The following is a 21068-nucleotide window of genomic DNA, read 5'->3' on the forward strand; positions in this document are numbered from 1 at the left end:
ACAGAGAAACCCTGTCTAAAAAAAAAAAAATCCCAACTTGTCTCTCAGGGATTATTCCATGTGCATTAAAAATTATTTCAAGTTTATTATCTTACTCATTATTATGCGTGGGTGTGTTTATGGCACAGAATATATGTAGAGGTTAGGGGAAAACTCAGCACGGTTGGTTTTCTCTTTGTAGCTCTATGTGTGCTCTGGGAATCAAATTCAAGTCATCAGGGTTGTAATTGAATGGAAAGCAGCTCTTCCCACTGAGCCATCGGGCCAGCCCTGCACCATGTGCCTTTTAACTGCACTGAAGTCTCTGCCTACATCTCTTTCCTTCCATATTTATAAGTCATTGTAACTTTCTATTTGCTTTAACAGTTCCAGTCCTCCAGTTATCTCATCTTTCATCCATTTCCAGAATAGCCCAGTACTGATGTAAGACAGATGGGTCAACGGGAACAGATGAGACGCACACATTGCTACACAGGCAAAGACACCCATGGCTGACACTGGCCAAGAAACAGAAACTTGGAACAGACTCATCAGCACAGAGCAAAATACCTGTCTGTGAAGGAAAACTCAAGGCTAGAGGCCTCACCAGTGAGTTCTCCCACATCTTTGAAGAAAAGATGACATCCATTTTCACAACTTATTCAGCAAAAGACTAGAGAATGCAACCCTGAACTCATAATAGAAGGCCAGTGTCACCCTGATACCAACACTGAATGAGTTCACAGAGAAAGAAAGCTACTGACCAAACGCTCTTATGAACAGAGACAAAAACTGCTTCGGCAGAATGCCAGCAAAGTAAAGTCCAGCAGCATGAAAAGAATTGCATACACGACTGAGTGAGACTTACCCCAGAAATGTAAGGAACACAAGGCAAGTGGGGAGAGAACTGTACAGTGTGACTCTGGGGGGAAGGGGGCATAGAGACCAGACTTCAGAATGCCCCATCCTCTGGAAAGGATAGACATACTCAGTTTGGGGACTGTGGGGTATGATGGGCTGGAGAAGAGATCTCAGAGTCATGGCTCACCCTCTTCTGTGGGCTTATCCTATGTGTTGGGACTGTGATGCTCAAAGATCGACTCAGCTGCTCAGAGCTGTAAGAGACTTTAGATACAGGAAGCCCCAGATCCTCTTTTGTAAGCAAAAGAGGGGCACTGAGGACTAGCGAGGCAGTATGAGCTGCTAACGGTCACGGGGCTGACTGGCAGGAACCCAGCGCTTACACACACGGTCACGCCCTCTCTTGTGCAGATGCTCTAAGGCTACTGTGTGCCAGATCTTTCCATTCATGAACTTCGGGGAGGAAATGATATGAGTGGATTCTTGCATGGTACTTGACTTGTGTCAGGCAAGATTTAGATGCTGTCCACTATCCCACTTCATCTTCAGAGAGGCCCTACCAGGTGACACATTACTGTTCCCACCTTATGGATGAAAACTTGGGGCAGGAGAAGGCTATGCAACTCTCAAGCTCAGGTATCTGGTAGATGATGGTGCTCTGGTCTCTGCAGTTAGCTCTCTCTCCCCTCACCACCCTTGTTCCTCTTCAAGGCATCTAAAGGCCTTGACGTTTTACTCTGGATCTACCTAAAGGTTCTACAGTGAAGCCCACTGCTGGCTGGCTCTACAGCGCCCCCATGTGGAAGAGATGCCTCTGTATAGTTCCTATGACAGACAGAGGTGCTTTGGCTCAGGGATTTGGTAAAGCAGGGTTCTGTGCCCCTCAAAGGCTCATGTTGTACAACTGGTCCATGGCCAGTAGAGGGAGGTACTGGGACTGTTGGGAGCATAATGCATGCCACTTGGGTGTTTGTACAAAGAGGGTATCTTTTTCCTACCTGTCCTCATTCATCACCCCACCCCCACCCTCTGCTTTCTGTTCTCCAGGAAGAGAAGACCACATGCTACACAGTTACAGCTGCTCCTGACACCACTACATCCCACCACACACCTCTGCCACCATCATGTCCTGTCCAAGCACAGGGGGCTGAGCAACTGTCAGCAGAGCCATCATCATGAGCCTCAGTAAATCTCTCTTCCCTTACGTTGTTTGGCCAATGCACTATAAAAGCAACCACCTCATGTCCCATTATAGATTCCAGAGTGGCTTACAGCACCTTTAAGGTGGCTTCTAAATCTAGAGACCGTGCAGAGCATTCTGAGGTCGGTGCTTGGGAGTCTTGCAGAGTCTAAGCCAAGACCATTGATGTTGCTTGGACACTGATGTCCGGTGAAGGTCCCTAACGCTGTCATCACAGGCTTGCTTCCACATGGTGCTGCTTGCTGACATTGAGTGTGAGAGAAAGAGCATCATAGCCCTTCTATCTTTTGAGTCTAGCCCTTAGCACATAGCAAGAACCTCAGGGACGGTGCTGGGTGAGTGAGTGGGAGAATGCATGTATATCAGCATGTGTACCAGTCAGGGAAACAATCAACAGACGCTGGTAGAAATTCTGGTATATCCCCCCTTACGGTTAAAATAAAATTGAGAGATAATGTTCCACTGTGGGTTTAGGATTAAATGAGACTGTTAAATGCTTTGGACATCTGTTGCCTAATAAATTCAGTATCTTCCCTTTGGTGAGCACATAGCCTACTTTCTCTGTTCTTGCTTCCCTCCGAGAAAATTCGGTTTTCAGGGTTTCTTGTGTGGGTATGCAGGATGCTCATGGAGAAGAGTGGAAAGACTGGGTTACATCCATATTGCTCTCAAAGGAGACCTATTAGCTAGCGAAGCAACACAACTAGGAGCCCACAGCTAGCATCTTCCTGCAGGAGGCTGGTGCCATGGGTGAGCAGGGAGTGGGGAGGGTTTCCTGGCTGCAGGTCTTAGAGATGGTTGGTTGCTGACTTTACAGCTCTCTATGCTTATCAGCAAGATTTCCCCAAGTCCAGCCCCAAGCCAGCTCCTCTGGATGACAGGAAAACTCCATGTAGGAGACTCAGCTGTACAAATGGTGAACAGCAGGGTGGGTAGGGACTTGAAGTTTATGTCTTTATGCAAACAGAGAGGCAACTGCCTTCTAAACACCTCAGAAAGTTCAGAAAGTTCTAAACACTGCTTGCATGCTCCAGTGTGCAGGCAGTTTGGTTTACACTGTAAATAAAGTAGCCCTTGGCCTGAGGATTGTATAGAGGGGCTGCAGGCTGGTCTAAGACTCAGGGTGGGAGTATGGAGAAGTGTGGCGATGTCCACTGCCCACCTTTAGTAGCAGGGCACGTTATTATGGTAGCAGCACACACTGAGCAAGGAACAGCAAGGATATGGAGACTATCAAACAAGTCCAGCCCTGGTGGGAAGGTAGATCCTAGACTTTAACTGTTCCCTGACTTTGTGGACATATGTTTGACGTATGCTATTGAAACAAAGAGATAGTGTGTGTGTGTGTGTGTGTGTGTGTGTGTTAAGTAACAAGCCAGCCAGATTAGATGACACGATCCCTCCATGAATATTGTCCAACTTGGTCATTTTCCTTCCCCATGTTAGCATGTCAGTCACAAGGATGATCCAGATGTCCCTTCTACTAAAGCAATTCCCAGGCATATATTATTGGGTTAGAGGGCATATCAGAAGAAAAGGCATCACAGGGAATAGCGACCCTGATGCAGGCAGTACCTACCATGTCACTCTGCGACTGTGTGGCCCCATACATAGTGATCCCATTTGATGGTGCTGCTGGCTGTGGTGTGTCGGGCTGGACGTAGCCTCTTCTGTCAATTAGGCTGCAGGAGAACAATCAGAGGAAGGAGAGAGTGAGAAAAATCTCAAAGATGATAGCAACATAATTTATACATCTAGGCCTAGGGTTCCTCTTCGATGGTTATCCTCAGCTGTCAATTTGATGGGTTCTAGAATGGGAGATGAGACCCTCCACACATCTGTGGGAAATTATCTTGATTAGGTTAACTAAGGTGGGGCAATCCTCTCACTGTGGGTGGTACCACTCTCTAGGCTAGGATCCTGGATTATATAAAAAGGAGAAGAGAACTGAGCACAAGCATCCATTGTTCTGTTTCCTGCAGATACAATGTGACTAGTTGTATCAAGCACCTCCTGTCTGGACTTCCCTGTTGTGAAGTTACATGAACTGTGAGCCAGAATAAACCCTTCCCCCAGTGAGTTGTCTTTGTTAGGGTGTGTTATCACAGTAGCAGAAAGAGATTAAAACAGGCTCTTTCTGTGCTAGATCCACTATGGCATCTTGGGCTGTTCCATATGGATCCTCCACATGACACCAGTTACCAAATTCTATCACTTCTTCCTTTAGGGTACCGTGATTCAAACTTGTGCATATTAGACGAGTGCTCTAATGGGGAGCTCTAGCCTCACTGTCACTTCTACTTTAAAAGAGGTCTGTGGCACTGGTTGTTCCCTTTTTTAGTCTAGATGTCACCTGGTACAGACCGCAGCTGCTTCCTCTTAGTCACCTCCCACTGTCATAATTGTTCCCAACTTTCCTCTCCAGCTTCAAGCTAATGTCATCTCATGACAAGCCCATGCCATCTTATCATATTAATTCAGATATACATTGTGAGTGGCCGCACCATGCTAGTGCCTTATGTAGAGCAAGCTACACCTGCACACACTCTTTCCTCTCTGACCCTGTGTTTCTTTTCAGACCATCCTCACCCGGGTCACATTCTTTCCCACTCCCCTGCTCGCTGAAGGGGGAAAATGATGGGCTGGATTGTGCCAGTCCCACAACCTGGAGATGGGACCCTATCTGTGACCTATGGCTACTTTGCGAAGGCAAGCATGAGAAGATGAGCACCTAATGGATTGAGGAGGTCTCAGCACACTGTGACTGATGTCCTTAAGACTGACAGACGGCAGTGCCCGTGAAGAAGCAGACTAGAACACATAAGCTGCAGACCAAGGATTGCTATCCCCAGGGGCTGGGAAGAGCAAGCAAGAGCTTCCTATGTAAGAGAGAGCATGGCTGTATCGCTGGTACCTTTGTTTCAGACGTCTAATCTCAGACTGGGAGAACTCTATGTTACTTTAAGCCCTCCCCATCATGGCACTTTGTTGGAACACCCCAGGAAGTACTATAGAGGTAGTAGAAGAGGAATTAGCTTCCGAGAGTCCCTGAAGGGAGCCCCAAGGCCTGAACAGGGTGCATGGCTATAGCTCAGGTCTGCAGTAACAGGCATGTCTGACCTCTGACAGAGCAGCTTTGCCTGTACTGGGAAGTTGCAATGGGAGACTCTTAGATGGACATTGGACAACAGGCTACACGCTGTAAATTGAAACCCTTCCATCTCTACGTCGCTTTCGGTCATGGTGTTTTGTTGCAGCAATAGGAACCATAACTAAGACAGCCCCCCTCATATTCTTCTCACTTCCTCAGTCTTGCTCTTGTTCAGCTCTGAACATGTGCTCTTTTGGTTTCTCTTGATCAGCTTTCCCACCCCTTCATCCTAGCCCCTGTGCTGTCCTCTTTTTTTTTTTTTTTTTTTTTTTTAGATTTGTTTATTTATTTTAGGAGTACACTGTAGCTGTCTTCATGCACACCAGAAGAGGGCATCGGATCCCATTAGAGATGATTGTGAGCCACCATGTGGTTGCTGGGATTTGAACTCGGGAAGAGAAGTCAATGCTGTTAGCTGCTGAGCCATCGCTCCAGCCCCATGCTGTCCTTTCTGAATTCCTTCCTAACTCCTACTCATTCTCTAGATGAGATCAAAATGTCACTGTGTACCATGTGTCCCTGGCCATGTGGCATTCAAGATGGCACCTTTCTCTTGCATACCCCACACCAAGCGCTCAGTAATGTCCAAATGAATTCCTTGCTCCAGGGTTAAGCCATGGATCTGGCCCTGTATGACACCCTGCCCCAACTCCTGCCCTCACCCTCTCGCATTCTCCTCTACACCGATGTTGACAGCGCAAGGGGACCAGGATGTGTGCTTCTGTGCTCACCAGGACACAGAGACAAATTTCCTTACTAACACATTGTGTGTGCTGGGTTGGCTAGGTTTAGCCCTCATAGACTCGTGTTTGAACGCTTGTCCTGTGGGGAGAGGCACTATTAGGAGGTGTGACCTTGTTGGAAGAAGTGTGTCACTGTGGGCTTTGTGGTCTCCTATGCTCAAGCTCCTCCCAGGGTGGAATCCCAGTCTCCTCCTGGCTCTCTTTGGATCAAGCTGTAGAACTCTCAGCTCCTCCAGCACCATGCCTGCCTGGATGCTGCCATGCTAATAATGTCCTCTGCAAGAGTTGCCTTGGTCATGATGTCTCTTCACAGCAATGGAAACCCTAACTAAGACACTGCAGCACATTTCATAACACCTGAGAGGTAACTCAAGCCAAGGCTGAAGTGGACAGCGCTGCTTAACAGGCTGAAGGGATAAGAAGGTCCTGTGATAGGAGGGAAGAGCAGAGGGAAGGAAAGGCAAGAAAGGCCAGGCAGAAGAGCAGAGATGAACATCTCCTCATCAGCATGGGGCCAAGCCTGGGGACCATTAACACAGACAAAGGAGCCCAGGCCCTTCCCTGTGGACTCCTGAGAGTCTGTTACACTCAGTGAGATGAGAGTGTAAGGGGGCAGAGGTCATTCCAGCCAGCATCCTGGGTCCCCATAAGTAAAATGAAATACAGCTCAGTGTGTCAACTTCAGAAACTGGAGCTAATCTGTAACAGGGACTTCCCACTTAAATGACCCAAATAGAGCTGCAGTCCCTGTCACCAATCTAGAGCATCACTTGCCTTCTCTATGCTCATCCTATGCATGGTCCCTTTCCCCTTCTGTGGACCCCTGGGCTGTTTATAGACTGGAGCTGTCTAATTCAAGACTCACGACTTACCCCAGTCAACACTTCAATTAGTGGAGGGCCACTCTGGAGAAGTGTTCCTTCCAAAGGACTTGAATCTTAAAGACAATGGCCCCAGTCCAGCCAAAATATGGTCTTAGCTGCAGTTACTATTTCTGTAACACAACACCATGGCCAAAGAAACTTGGGAAGGAAAGGGTTTGTTTGGCTTCTGCTTCCACATCACTGTTCATCATTGAAGGAAGTCAGGGCAGGAAATCAAGCAGGAGCAGGAACCTGGATGCAGGAGCTGATGCAGAGGCCATGGAAAGGCACTGCTTACTGGCTTGTTCCCCAGGGCTTGATCAGCCTGCTTTCTTATAGGATCCAGGACCACAAGCCAGGGATGGGCTGGGCCCTCCCCCAGTCACTAACAAAACAAAAAATCTGGACAGGCTTGTCTATACCCAGATCTCACAGAGGCCATTTTTCTTTTCAGTTGGGGCTCCTTCCTCTCTGGTGACTTCAGCTTCAGTCAAGCTGACATAAAGCTCTCCAGTACAACTGACTTCCTGTCAGCCTGATGCATAAGCGCATCACCTTTCAGTCTGAGCCTTTCCATTCCCCTCAATTCCCACATCAATATCACGAGATCAAACCAAGTAACTTTAAAAGTCCCACAGCCCTTACAAATTCAAATATATTAAAACTTCAGCCTTTTAAAAATATCTAATTTCTTAAAAAAATTTTAGAGATCTCTTTGAAAAGTTCAAAATCTTTCAGCTGTGGGCTCCTGCAAAGATAAACAAATTAAGTGAAATACCTTCTCACTTCTAGAGGGGAGATCCAGGGCACAGCCACGATCCGAACAGAACCAAACCAGCCCCTCCTCTCTGACTACTGCTAGCTGTAATCCTGAACATAATATTTAGATTCTGTGTCTCAGTTTACCTATCCGTAACACAGAAAATAATGGTATCTACTTCACAGGCATGAAATGAACATCTTAGAAGTTGATGCATGGGAAGCAGTTAGGAAGCTGACTCAGATGCTTGTGTGCACATCTCCCCTCCACAGAAAGAGAGGGAGGGAGGGGCGCGGGGCAGGCCAGTTACTGCTAAGGGTAATAGTGCCATCTTCAGTGCCATCCCTACTCTCCTTGGCTGGCTCTCCCTTGGGACTATGAAACCATCACAGCCTGCGCCTCAGCCTTTAGCATCTATCCCAATATGGTTTCTAGTTGCTTCCTGCACTAGCTATGGCTCCCTCCCAGTTCATCCCAGGAGTTCAGTTTCTGTCAGTAATGGGCAGGGTCACATGCTTCTGTTTCTCTATTCTGAAATATACAAAATTTCTTTCCTGTCAGACACAAATTAAGCTCAAGACCAAAAAGAAGTGAAGCATCGCCAAACGAAGCCAGGCTTCTATGCCATTGAGTGTGTCTAAGTGTCACACAGAAGAGAGTGGACCTGGGGGGGGGGGAGGTCATCTGTGGGTGTGGTCAGCCCCACCAGGTGGGGGCCAGGCATCTACTTGTGAGCTGTGTTAAGTCGGACAAGGGATCTGCTCTCCTGAGATCTGTGACCAGTGTACCACTCTCTGCCTCTTACCTGGGAGAGATGGGCCCACACAGGGCGACACAGCAATTTGTGAAGATGTTTCCATAGCTGTAGGGATTGTAATTTTCTTTACCTCTTTTATTGGACCAAGAGCCTTTGATCTGAAAGAAAAAGAGCATCAATAACACATTATGTCTGGAGGACCAACACCAGAGTTTGGGCTAACTGAACCCAGAGATGCCTTTGAAAGATACAACTAAAGACTGGGATATAGCTCAGCAGGGGAATACCAGCTAAGCTCATGCCACACGCTGCTTCCATGGCTCTTCGAACAGTATGTTCTGGGAGAAGCTGAGGCACTTTTCTTAGGAAAACAAGCATTTATAGGAAAAGTTAGAAATTTCCTCAAACAGGATCTTAGATTAGGGAGAGAATGACAATCCCTGGGGACAAAAATATCCTCATTTAAGATTACACCGTGGCACTGGAAATTCCTCTAATGGAAAATGAAAACTCTTTCATGTTCATGTCATGCACCCTAAGTTTTGTTTTCTGATGTGTGGAGTAGGTTTGGGGTGCACACACTTGACCATGTAAGGGTATGTGCCTTGTATATGGAAGCCAGAAAAAGATGCCCAGTGTCCTCTACTGCTCTCTGGAAACATTGTTGCCCTAGACAGTGGCTCTTATTGAACCTTAAACTTGTGGCTTCAGCTAGATTGGCTGGACAGTGAGCTCTCAGGTTCTGCCTGTCTCTGCCCCATCTCTTCCACTTCCCCTACCAATGCTGGGGTTACAGGCATGTATAGTCATGTCCAGATTTTACATGGGTGTTGGGGAATCAAATTCAGGCCCTCATGAATCCAGAGCAAGGGCTCCTATCAAACCCTAAGTTGTAATTAAGCAACTGCTACCTGAAACACCATTAGCATGGGTCCCTTAATGGCCAATTTAGACTGAGAATTCAGCCTCTTGTTAAAATTGTTTGTTTTGCAGGTTCCAATATTCACAGTTACCAAAGCGAATGTGCTGTTCTGGCAGTTTTTTTTTTTTTTAAATCTCTCTCACCACCATTTGTTTTCCTTAGCTTTAGTTTACAGGAGCTGGATCCGTTCTGAGACATTTAACATGCATAGAAAAAACATCTCAGGATAAAGATCAAGAGAGAACCACACTTGCTGGGAAATCGTTTCCAGCATTATGATTTCTGTTTTTTTCTCCCTTCTACCTGAATTACACATAGGCAGATGCTCCTGAACTCAAAGTTCAACTTTACGTTAGGGTAACTTCCTCCAGAAGCCAGAGCTATTAAGGATGAAAGTTAAGATTCCAAGAAGTCAGCTGCCTCCAAAATTATTTAAGAGGATTTGAAGAGGCTCCTTAAAGTCGGAATTGGGCGTTACTTGGCTCATCTTAGGATGGCTCTGACATCTTGGCAAAATACAGGAGGATGGAGGGATGCCCTGTACATGCATACAGGACCCCGGCTGTCCACTGCATTCTCTGTCCTCAAGGGTCTCACAGCTGGAGTGGGTCGTATGGGAGAAGGAGACCCCTGATCTCTCTGTCCCTCTTCCCCCTTCAAGGCTAACCAAGCAAATACCCACATGTTACAGTCAGGAACTTACGTCTTCGTTTGTGGTCTGGTTGGAGCTGATCAGGTACGTGTGGAAACCTGAAAGGCCAATGATGGACCAGACAGAGAAGAAGCATATTACAGCCTCTAGCACAGTGGGTAAGTCAAGGAGACCAACAGAAGGATCGTGGGCTTCTCGTGGCTTCCAGAGAGGCTGGATGTCAGGAGGTGAAGGGCAGAAACCCCACAGGCAGGTTCTAGGCTCATCCTAATCTCTGATGCTTTCCTGTTCTCTAACCAGACACCTTCCTCCTTCAGCCCAGGGCCACATTCACACATTCTGCCACCTCCTTTCCCAGTGCAGTGCGACATTCACAGTTCTGCTAGGCTCCCTGGGCATCAATTACTTCTTCAGATGGACCGTTTCCCCTCTGGACCAGTTTCCCATTTGACCTTCACCTTCTCTGACTTGTCATGCAACCGAGGATGGTTGGAAGCTAGCAGTGCCTCAGACCCTTGATGAAAGGATTAAATATTAAATATACCTCTGAGTTTAGCTTCTGAATGCGGAGGACTGTCTCACCACAAGCTTCCCCCTCCCATGGGGTAGTTTCTGTGGACTGTCTGATCTCAGTTTATCAGGTGAGTGAGAACTATGCCTATGACCTGCAGGGTGACTCTGAGCGTAGAATCAGGCTGGGGTGCTCCTTCCTAGAGACCTTGGTGTTGTGAGGAGTTTGGAGTTTTGGCTTCTTTAAAAAACACAGAAATATTATAAAAACATGTTTTTATTTTAACCCCAGGTGTGAGATATGGGGCTACATTAGATTGTCTGCAGCAGCTGACTATGATTTGACCCGTGCTCTAGCAGGGGTGTGATTTTGTCAGCTGCAGATAGTTTCTGCAATTGTGTGACATTTGGAATTCTGGGGACTTTTCAGAGGGTATACAAATTCTGGGGCACAGAGTAGTGGATTGTTGTTGGGCTCTTGGTTGTTGTTGTTGGTAGAAGTTTGTTAAGTAGTCATGCGCCAAGAAGAAACAAGAAGAAATTAGACATCCTGACAGCAAAGGCAAATTTGCCCCAAGGAACTCAATGCCCCTAATCAGCAGGAAGTTGTCTAACAATAACATCTCCAGCTTTCTGACCTCTGACCTTATTCAGAGCTCTTTCCTTCACTTTGTATCCCCTTTTCCTCTCTTAGCTAGTGTTGTGGACAAGGGTGGAAGAGAGAAGAATTCACAAAGTAGCAAAAGACTGGCTACACCCCTGCCCAGCCCCACAGCCAAACCCTGGCACAGACACCGAGCTTAGACGCTGGGAGAGGACAGTGAGAGGAAGCCAGGCATTCAACGTGATGCGCTGCCACCAACGTAGGAACAGCATGGCCTTCACCAGATGGCATTGATCAACCAAGAATGTGGGGATTTGAAAGGATGGGAGATTTTTCTGTCCCGCAGATGTTTGTAAGCCTGTTTACGAGACACAGATGTTTCTCAGGAAAGAACCATTTCATCCTGGGGCAGATCCAGGGTTTAAATATACATTTCCTAGCTGTGAGTTACAGGCTGGGGAAAGTAAAGAAGCCTGAACTTTCCTCGTGTGACCAAGGATGGAGGGACATAGAACAGGCTGTGCATTGTCATCACCGTTTCCAGGCTGGAAATAATTCTCCTTAGATGACAGAACTGAATACATTGCCCAGTGTCTCAGTGTGGTGATGGAGGCTGTTGTTAGGGACAGGGTGTCTCACATCAAATGGGAAAGGTGAACAGTCCCCTGATCTGTGACACATCTACCTTTGGAGGTTGGTTCTGGAGAGGTGGTTGGAGGGTCCCTAGAGGACAAGAGAAACACAAGGAAGCCCAGGCAGGGATGCAGAAGCTTTCTGTGTCATCCAGGCCTGTCCTAAAGGAAATGGCTATGGTGGAGCTTTGTGTGTACAATGGCTCATGCACCTCAATGGCAGGGCTCCCATATGTCCTTTCTTTTCCTCCCTATCAGGGCTGGGAGGTGGCTCAGGAGGATACCATGCTCCACACTGGCTACAAAGCAGAGGTGGAGTCCAGGAGGGCAAGATTAAGGGATCAGAGGACAGGCTAAGCCAGGGAAATGATGTTGAGCCAGAGGCAGTAACATTAATAGGAATTCTATGCAAGTAAGGGAAAAGGTCACAGATATTGAGATGAGGCGACACAGAAGCTGGGGAAAAAGATGTGGTCCAGGGGAGGAAGAGAATAAAGATGGGAGTGGGACATCAATCTCAGAAACATCTGTGTGTCACCAGACGATTACTGCCAGACAGGATAATGGGGAAGGCAAAACAGAAGGAAGGCTCAAACATGAACCATAAGGAGCAGGTGATCATTGGGGCTCTGGACTTAAAGGCTACTCCATTTGCAATGTGACCTGCAATTACTAAATGCTTCCACTAGGAGGCAGTGTGATTGGTGGGTGAGGAATTGTAAGCGTTTATAGAAATAACAAAAATGGAGAGAGAGAGAGAGAGATTGAGATTGATTCTGTGGGCATACCTGTATGCCTTTTTAAGTCAGAGTCAAACCCTGAGATCCATTCTGTGCCATCACCTTTAAAAAATATTTGTTTGAGACAGGGTCTCTCACTGACCCGAAGCTTGCTAAGAATGCTAGGCTGGTGTCCAGAAAGCCTTAGGAATCAGTCTGTCTTTACTTTCACAGTACTGGGCTTATAAGCATACACTACTATGCCCAGCTTTAATTCATGGGGTCTGAACTCAAGGGTCTCACGCTTGCAAGGCAGACATTTTGCCAACTGAGCTAGCTCCCAAGTCTGGAAAAACAACATTTTATGTGAACGTCTTCTATACCTTGGAAACATTTCCTCACTGGTGAATAGGATGTAGTGATACTGTGAGCTTTTAGCTGTCACACAATGACATGATGCCCAGGAATAAAGCGAGGTACTTTTGCCATCCCACCCAGATGATAATGCTGTCTAAGACTCTATGTCTTGAGGAACAGGCAGGCTCTTCGGTAACAACGGCTGCCATCACGGGAGGCATGCCAGCACTGTTCTAAAGGCTTCACAAGAACGACCTCACTGTACCCCGAGGGTAGCCCATTCATAAATACCACTCTGGCTAACAACTGAGGACACCGAGGTGGGAAGCTTTGGAAACAGCTGAGGGGAGTTCTATCTCAGGTGGTAAGTTCCTACCTTGCTGGCACAATTCCCTGCATTCACTCTCTGGCATTGCAGAAAACCAGGCATGGGGTACATGCCTATGATACCCCAGCACATCCAGAGGCAGATGTGGGAGGATCAAGTTCAAGGTAATCCTTGGCTACAGGGTAACTTTGAGGCCAGCTTTGGCTACCCGAGACTCTAGCAACAACAGAGACCAGAACTGAGTGTTGAATGCCAGAAATCTACACAGCCAGCACAAGAGGGCTCTTCAGCTGGTTCTTTTTCCAGTTCTTGCTGGAGGCCAGTGGTCCGAGGCTGACCTCATCCCAGTTCAAGGGACAGAAGGACCCTTCTTATAAGATTGGGTGACTGTGGAAACTGGATATGCTCTCCTCATATCTGCTCGCAGATTCAGGTACAGATGTTCTAACAACGTATTTCACTGGCCGCAGCGGCTTGTCCTGTAACTAGGATCAGGGTGTGCTTGCCTCTTAAAAGTTGCAAAAACCCTTCTGCTCATTTTTAAAAATAGAAATGAGAAGAAACAAATTCCACTGAGAGTCAATTCAATAGGAAGTTGGATGTTTGTTGACTGAATCAGGGATGGCTTCAGATGACAATCATTTCGACTGCCAGACTCTCTCCATCTCTCTCAGCATCCATCCGATAAGACAGGCTGCTCCTTTTTAGCCAGGGGCTAGCTATGAATTCTCTGAAACTCCTGAGAGTTTGCACTAAGGGCAGAATGTTCAAAGCCTCAGAAAAGTGCTGGCCTACAGAGGGTTCCAGAGCCTTCCCTGTGAACCCAAAGAGCAGGCTGGGCAATCACCAGCTCAGTGCTCCAGGGAACAGGCTCTGCTTGCAGGGGGTGTGGAGGGAGAAGGGGAAAAATAAGGCAGAGACTTGGGGGAGATCCAGGCAAAATAGTTAAGGATGCTTCAGGCTGGGGAGAAACGTAGACAATGAGAGACCACATACTACATCTTCAGCATCTTGGGGTTCTTGTTCTTTTCTTAGAAAGATGCACAGGAAAACAAGCTTTCATATAATCTCAGAAATATACAACAAAAACAAAATCCAAAAGACTTCCCTGAAGTGCCTCCACACCACAGAGACACAGAGGCCTCGAGTCAAGCTGAGCAGGGTGTTCCTAGTCTCTTTATTTCAGGCAGGAAGCTGAGGCCCAGAGATCAAGTCCCCTTTAAAAGCTCACATAGTCACGGCAGAATTGGACCAAACCCGGTCCCTGGGCGGGCGTCTAGGAGACACATGCCCCTTTCTAAGACCCCACACAGCAGCAGTGCCACGTGGCAGCCACAGCTTTGTAGACTTGGTGCTCATGACGGTGAGGCCACGATGGAGGTGCTTCTTTGGCCAAGTGTGGAATGCATGTTGGTTTCCTTAGTAACAAGGATCTCTGGATGGCCAGGGAGGGACCACACTTAGAGGGCTCTACATGGGACCTCTTCTTTTTGCCATTTCCACGATGTGCTGGGCCACGTCTTGGTGGGGCTTCAGATGTGAAGTCAATAGTCCTCACTAGAGAGAACTCAACATGGAGGCGGGTTGCTGTCTAAAACATAAGAAACAGTGTTGGTGGCTTGTGGCTGTTATCTGCCTGGCAGCCTACTCTGAAGCAGGCACACCTCTCGGGAATGGCTCCTTCATAATCTGGGTACTGTCGAGGTCTCCTTCAGATGGATGGTTCTACCTGCAGGTAGGAAAACCACAACTGTGCTGTCACCTGGCCACCGGCCCATGATGGTGGCCATTTGCATGAACGAGTGACCCCGTGAACAGGGGAAGTGGCTCTTTCACAGGTTCATCTACCCACAGTCCTCCTCTCAGACCTTCTTCTCCTGTGTGTGTAGGTTCCAGATTCAGAGCGGGAGTCACCAGCATCCCAAAGGGAGCTTTTTAAGAAGCAGAGTCTGACAAATGGGCTGCCAAGGAGGCCACTTAGTGACAAGCTGTACAAGAGCAGTGGGAAACCGAGCAAGAACCACCACTGAGTGAGGGCACGGAGACGTTGCCAGTCATCAGAGTAAGGGATGGCACTGGGACAGACGGGGCAAGTCCCAACATGGCTCACAGCACGAAGTTGGGAGAACGGACGTGTCATTCTGAGGCAGGCGACCATGGACCAGTATCATTCCCAAGATGCTTTTGGGATCTCACCAGGTAAAAAACATGTTCCTGAGAATTTCCCTATTGGACGGCTTCTACCCTCCCCACTCCTTGTCTGTGGGTGCTGCCTGCCATGGTCGCCCACCCAAAGGTGCTGTCCTCAAGCTCAGCTTCCCAAGTATTCAGGTTCTAGGTGAGTGAGTACCACTGCTCTGAGCTCTACGATCTCGCCTTTAGAACAGGACAGAAAGGAAGGCATGTGAATATCCACCCAAAGAACATGCTGCCTGTGCGGGGAGATTTAGAAGGGAGGTAAAAAAGAACAAGGTGGATTTATCTCCTTGTAATATTTTAAAACAAAGCCAAACTGTGGGACAACACAAAGAGTAGGGTCCTTGTAATGTGCCAGCCACTTCTTAGCCACATATAGGTGTATATGTGAGAGCGTGCAAGCATGAATTCCAACTTCCGTAAGACCTTCTGGAAGGACAGACAAAGACTGACAAGAAGTGTACACAGTGAAGGGTCAGGAAAACCCTTCCTTTCTTCTCATTGTAACTCTTCCCAGAAGAGACCTTTCAACCGTAATCAACTCCCTATCCACACTACGATCTTATGCAACGTAATCGGAGGCTTAAGCTTCAGGCCTCCCTTCCTCTCATCGGTTGGGGGTGGTGGGAAGGCACTGGCCTCTTTTTCTGAGTGGATCAGGGCTGGCGTGGGGGAGATTGTGGCTCTTGCTTAGGTAGTGTCAGGCACGACCCTGGATTTTGCTGGACAGGTCGGTGCGGCTGAGTATGACACTAAGGGCATCTGTGCTGATTTTCTTGTAGTCTTTTGGACATTACCATCCACCAGCTAGGGCCAAAGCTTCATTATTTTCCCACTGCGCCACATGGTGTCCTTCTTTCTGCCAACCTTCTAGTAAATGCCATTAAAAGAGACCAGTGCCCATTAGTCTGTGGAGGCCTCTCAGGCGGGCAAGCATTGAAATGAATGCAAATTGGAGAGAAAGAGGCTTTCTAGAAAGCCTTCGAGAATCAACTGCCACTTGATTTACCAACCGCAGGAAATCCTTTTCATCTGGGGAGCCCCGAACAATAAGTCATGATTACAAATGACTGTAATCCCTTTAATGAGATGTTAATGCCATGCTACAGTGGTGTGATGGCATATGGTGGGGTCTCCTCTCTGGGGGATTCTGCAGGGAAGCCCAGGGTATGCTGGTGTTCCCTGCACACACTCCCAAGGGTTTCTGCCCTTGGGAACATGAGGATACTGGAGGAAGTGTCCGCTGCATGGCTCCCTGAGATGTCTGACCAGTGGCCTTTCCTGTGGGATGGGACTTCCATATGTTTTCCTCCTTCTGTTTGACAAGTGGGTAACTAAAGGGGAACCCCTGAAGTTACTGTGGGGTGATAAAGTGTGTGTGTGTGTGTGTGAGAGAGAGAGAGAGAGAGAAAACGTGAAATCAATCCATGAAGTTTTCTTTGTATCTCAGAACTTACCATTTATCTTCAATCTATTCAATGTTAGTATCTCCCTTGTCTCCTGTGACCCTTTGTCTCCAAGGCACCCCTTATGACCTCCTGTTATAGTTTGAATGTGAAATGTCCCCTATAGCTCAGTTTCCAGCTAGTGGCACGTTTTGGGGGGGGTTGCAGAAGTTTTGGTAACCTGGGGCTTAAATGTCAGAGACAGGCGAAGGGGGCCAGACTTGATGCAGGGATAGAGGCGGGGATAGAGGTGGGGATAGAGGCGGGGATAGAGGCAGACTCTGCTCTGGTCCTCATTTTGCTTCCTGTTCTTTGAAGATGAGAAGAACCTCAACCACAAACCCCTACAGCTGTGAGCTAAAGTGCCCCCCCCCTCATCCCCCACTCCAGACAGAGAACTTTCATGAGGTATTTTGCCTCAGAGACGGGAATCACCACAGTGCTTCCAATCTGTCCCTTGCCTCACCTAAGCACAGTCTATGACGTTACACACCCAGGCCTGCTGATGTCACAGAGGGAGAAGAAGCAGGCATGAGGCATGCACTGTCTTGTCACCATAGACCAGGCCCTTCTGGAGTGAATGTGCTTCAAAGGCCAGGGTCTGTCGTCCTCAGCCTGTGACCCTCAGGTGTGGCTCATTAAGGTAGGAGTTCATCAAAGGAATTTTACAGGACAAACTGCCCTGTAGTTCTCCTCTGCTTGGACCCAACTGGCTGGACATGCAAAGGCCTGGTCCTGTGTGTTTAGAGTAGGTTCTCCTTATCTCTTTCTGAGGGAGGAGGGGATCTCATAAAAGTAGGGTAGGAGCAGCTACCTAGCTGGCTACTGACCAGAGGCGTTCTCTCTCGCGCTCTCTCTCTACACCCCCCCCCCCCAAGCCTCTGCTTCTTTGATGTAAAAATCAAAGTGAGGCCCTGAAGTGGTGGGCAGCCTTGGGAGGCAGGAAGAGATGGGAAAGACAAAGGAGGATGAGGGGCTGAGGTGGGGATGCTGACTGGGATGTGGCCTGCCGAGTCCCTTCCATTCCAGGCTGTCTGTGACCCCCTCTTCTCCCTCCTTGTCCACTCTTAGTGGGCTACAGTGGTCCTATACACTGTTGAGGCTGGTGGGCGGTTCTTTTCTCCTAAATTCCTGCCTGTCATTGGTCAACACTGCCATCATTCACGTTGACATTTCCGGTAAGGTGCTGTGGTTAGCTATGAGGTCCATGCGCCTCCCTCCTCTCTCACTTCCTCAGTGACACTGGTTTTTAGCTGGGTGTTTTTCAGAATAAGTCTGCTATGTCAAGCCTCTGCCTGGGCCCTTATTTCTCATCAAGGTATGTTTAGGCCATGGTCAGACCAGGTTTGAAGTCACCAAAAGTCTGAAAAGACAAGTTATCCCCTCCTCCTAGAGTACCTGCCAGCATGCACGAGCCTTGGTCCAACACTCAGGCAATCCAGCTCAGACCTTCCTCTGGAAGCATTATGGCGCCTGTGCTGAAGCCTGAAGGTCTAGAGAGGGTGAGCTGTAGGTAGCACTACCACCAGGCAAGGGACAGCTCTGGAAGCATTACAGGTCAGACTCACCCACCACACACTGGCAGCAGCCCTGGGGTTGGTTCTCATAAAACAGTGGTTTTCAATCCACTGGGGTCTCAAGTCCCACAGGGGCCTCAGGTCAGACATCCTACACATTGGATATTAATCACATTATGATTAATATTTACATTATGATTCATAACAGTAGCAAAACTACAGTTACGAAATAACAACAAAATAACATTATGGTTGGGGGTCACCACAACACAAGGAATGGTATTAAAGGGTCGCAGCGTTAGGAGGGTTGAGAACTATTGTTATTAGATGTGATTGTTCCTGGGACACAGGCCAAGCTTCACTTTAAGACCCGTTGAAGCTGGTCACCCTCTGGGTGCTGTGGGAAGGAACAAGGGATGCTAGCCCTTGATGAACGTGTTCTTAGCAGCTCAGTGAGCACTTGATCCCATGAACTATCCTTTCTCCTTGCTAACCTGTAACTAACTCCAGTTTTTCGGATCATTAACAGGAGATAGAACACGTGGAATTTATTCTTCAATCCCCTCCCATTGCTCGTTATCAGCATTCCCTAGTCTCTTTCCACCACACAGACACCATTAACGAGTTACCAGCTGACTACCGAGGATGACTGGTAATCCAGCCACCTGTGCAGTCCACAGTGCTCTGCAGGGCCAGGAGGAGATAATATGCTATTGTGTAAATATGCCCTGCCCCCAACTCTCTCTCTCTCTCTCTCTCTCTCTCTCTCTCTCTCTCACACACACACACACACACACACATTCATTCATTCTATATTCCGGGGTTCAGCAGCATAGATGGCTTTACTTTAGAAAGCAAGCACATGTTTACCATACCACCTTTAAAAACCACTCCTGAAATTAATGAGCAGTTCAGATGCGCTCTACCCTGTTATGTGAGGAGAAGGGGAGCTGAATCTGAGGAGCTAGGTCAGCAGGCCCTTCTGTGTGATTCCACAGCAAATCAGCATAAGCCTGGGCTCACTCAGCAGAAGCCACACAGCACTTAATACACCAACTTTTTTTTTCTTTTAAGATTCATAATACCGGGGTGCATGAATATATGCGCTGTTTGGGAGGGTGGGAAATGGCCCCTGTTTATCTAAATGACTTAACCTTGCAGGTTTGTGAAAGAGAGTTCTGTCTAGAGACAATACAGGTTCCTGCACTTGCAGAGGAACATTGTTAAGTACCCCAGAGTCTCCCGAGTAGCCCAGGACTCTCACCTGGTGCCCCATGCCCCAGACAGACTCACACCTGGGCATCCATGAATGTGAGAAGCATCTGCTAACCACAGTGACATCAGGCAGGCTCACAGCTCCGTTTCAGCCTAACCTGCTGGAGCACAAATCTCAGCTGGCTTCTGGGGTGGGAGAGGCAGATAAAACTCCATACACAGCCTTCAAGCTAAGGAGCTCTGCAGTTTAGACAGGGCTGCGGGAGCCACCTGGAGACTCACTGTTCAGATGCCATTCCTCAGACAAGGGAATGTTCTGTGAGGCTCCCAGTGCCTCAGTAAGTCACACTGAGGGTGTGACGCATGAGAAGAAAAGCCAAATCCAGAGAACTAAAGAGGTAAGAATAAATAAAGAATGTAGGGGCTGGTGAAAGACTGACTCCACGAGCAAAGTCCCCCCTGAGCCACCGGAAAGGATATCTCGCTGGACTGTCCTTAAGGGCATCGAGGAATCCCTTTTGCTGTGAACCTGTGGGAATGAAGCCAAGATTTACTCTTCAGACACTCAGCCCCTCCTCACCCCCATGCTCAATGCTTTTATCTACAGAAGAAGAGCAAGTGTCTCAACACCCACTAAACAATCTTTGTATTTCATAAGCCTTAGGGCAGGCACCCAGTGCACTGCTCGGAGAGCATGGTTTCCAGAAGACGGCAGATTCAGAATTAGAACCAACATCTGCAGGACATTATTTTTTTTCTTCAATGAAAGCAGATGTGTATCTGTATATTCTCCCATAAATTATATCTTTGATTGCTCTTGTGCTCTTCTCATTTTAACAGGAAAACAAAATCCTACACAGTTTCCTCTGTTTTGCCTACATTTGTTAACTCTTGGTAGTAGAGGTCTTAGGAATTTAGCGACCAGTGAGTCTTCCTGGGAAGTTATTGCTAACCAGAATAAACAGAGATAAAGTTCACTGACTGACGCCTTTTGGGTGATGGTGTTACCCTTGTCCTGCAAGGACACACTGGGGGAGTTTGAGTTAAGCTGAATCTGATGAGAAGAGAGATCAGGCTTTGTTTTTGATATAATGACATCCTACTTTAAACAAATTTTAAAGGTTTTTAGTGTGTGTGTGTGTGCAGGTGCATGAGGACATGTGACCAGGTGTACGTGCGAAAGCTTGTGAGGTTTATGAGTGTGTGTGCGTGTGTGATGAACTGCACAAGTGTGCATATGTTTTCCTGGTGTTTATATACAAGATTGAGCAAGGGAAAAGTAGGCGGAAAGCTCTGGTGAGGCTCGGAATGCAACCTGATAGCGTGAACCGGAAGCTGCCTGGGCTTCCCTGAAGGATGTGAGATTGTAAGTCGTGCCTATTTCAACCATGTGGAGATTCATGGTGCGGCACAGAGTTTGGACCCTGGTTAATTCTGCCACATGATTTTTTTTTTTATCTGCAAGTTTTTTTTTTTCGTAAGAAAGTTTATAAAATTTATAAAAGAATGTAAGGCAAAAAAACCCTATTCCTGAGTATCATGTGTGTGCGGAGTGTTGGTGCTCATTCTGCCCAGGTGAACAATCACTTCCTTCAAGACAAACCTAACACCCTTGGCTTTTTCTCTGCTGCTTTTGTGCGTGAACCTACAGACCAG

The 21068-nt window shown here is 47.7% G+C and overlaps 1 protein-coding gene across 2 annotated transcripts in view; it reads right to left on the reverse strand.

Moving 5' to 3' along the window:
- Zdhhc14 (zDHHC palmitoyltransferase 14) overlaps positions 1–21068 on the reverse strand; it is a 262492-nt gene that overhangs the window by 19882 nt on the left and 221542 nt on the right. For both annotated transcript variants that reach the window (XM_021186298.3, XM_021186296.2), the window contains exons 5-8: positions 19893–19941; positions 9941–10043; positions 8364–8473; positions 3621–3723 (exon numbers count right to left, since the gene is read on the reverse strand). In XM_021186298.3, the coding sequence (XP_021041957.1) occupies positions 3621–3723; positions 8364–8473; positions 9941–10043; positions 19893–19941 (365 nt within the window). The remainder of the gene's footprint in view (positions 1–3620; positions 3724–8363; positions 8474–9940; positions 10044–19892; positions 19942–21068) is intronic.

Source organism: Mus caroli, unplaced genomic scaffold (assembly GCF_978045245.1).
Source record: "Mus caroli unplaced genomic scaffold, Mus_caroli_1 scaffold_18, whole genome shotgun sequence".
NCBI lineage: Eukaryota > Metazoa > Chordata > Mammalia > Rodentia > Muridae > Mus > Mus caroli.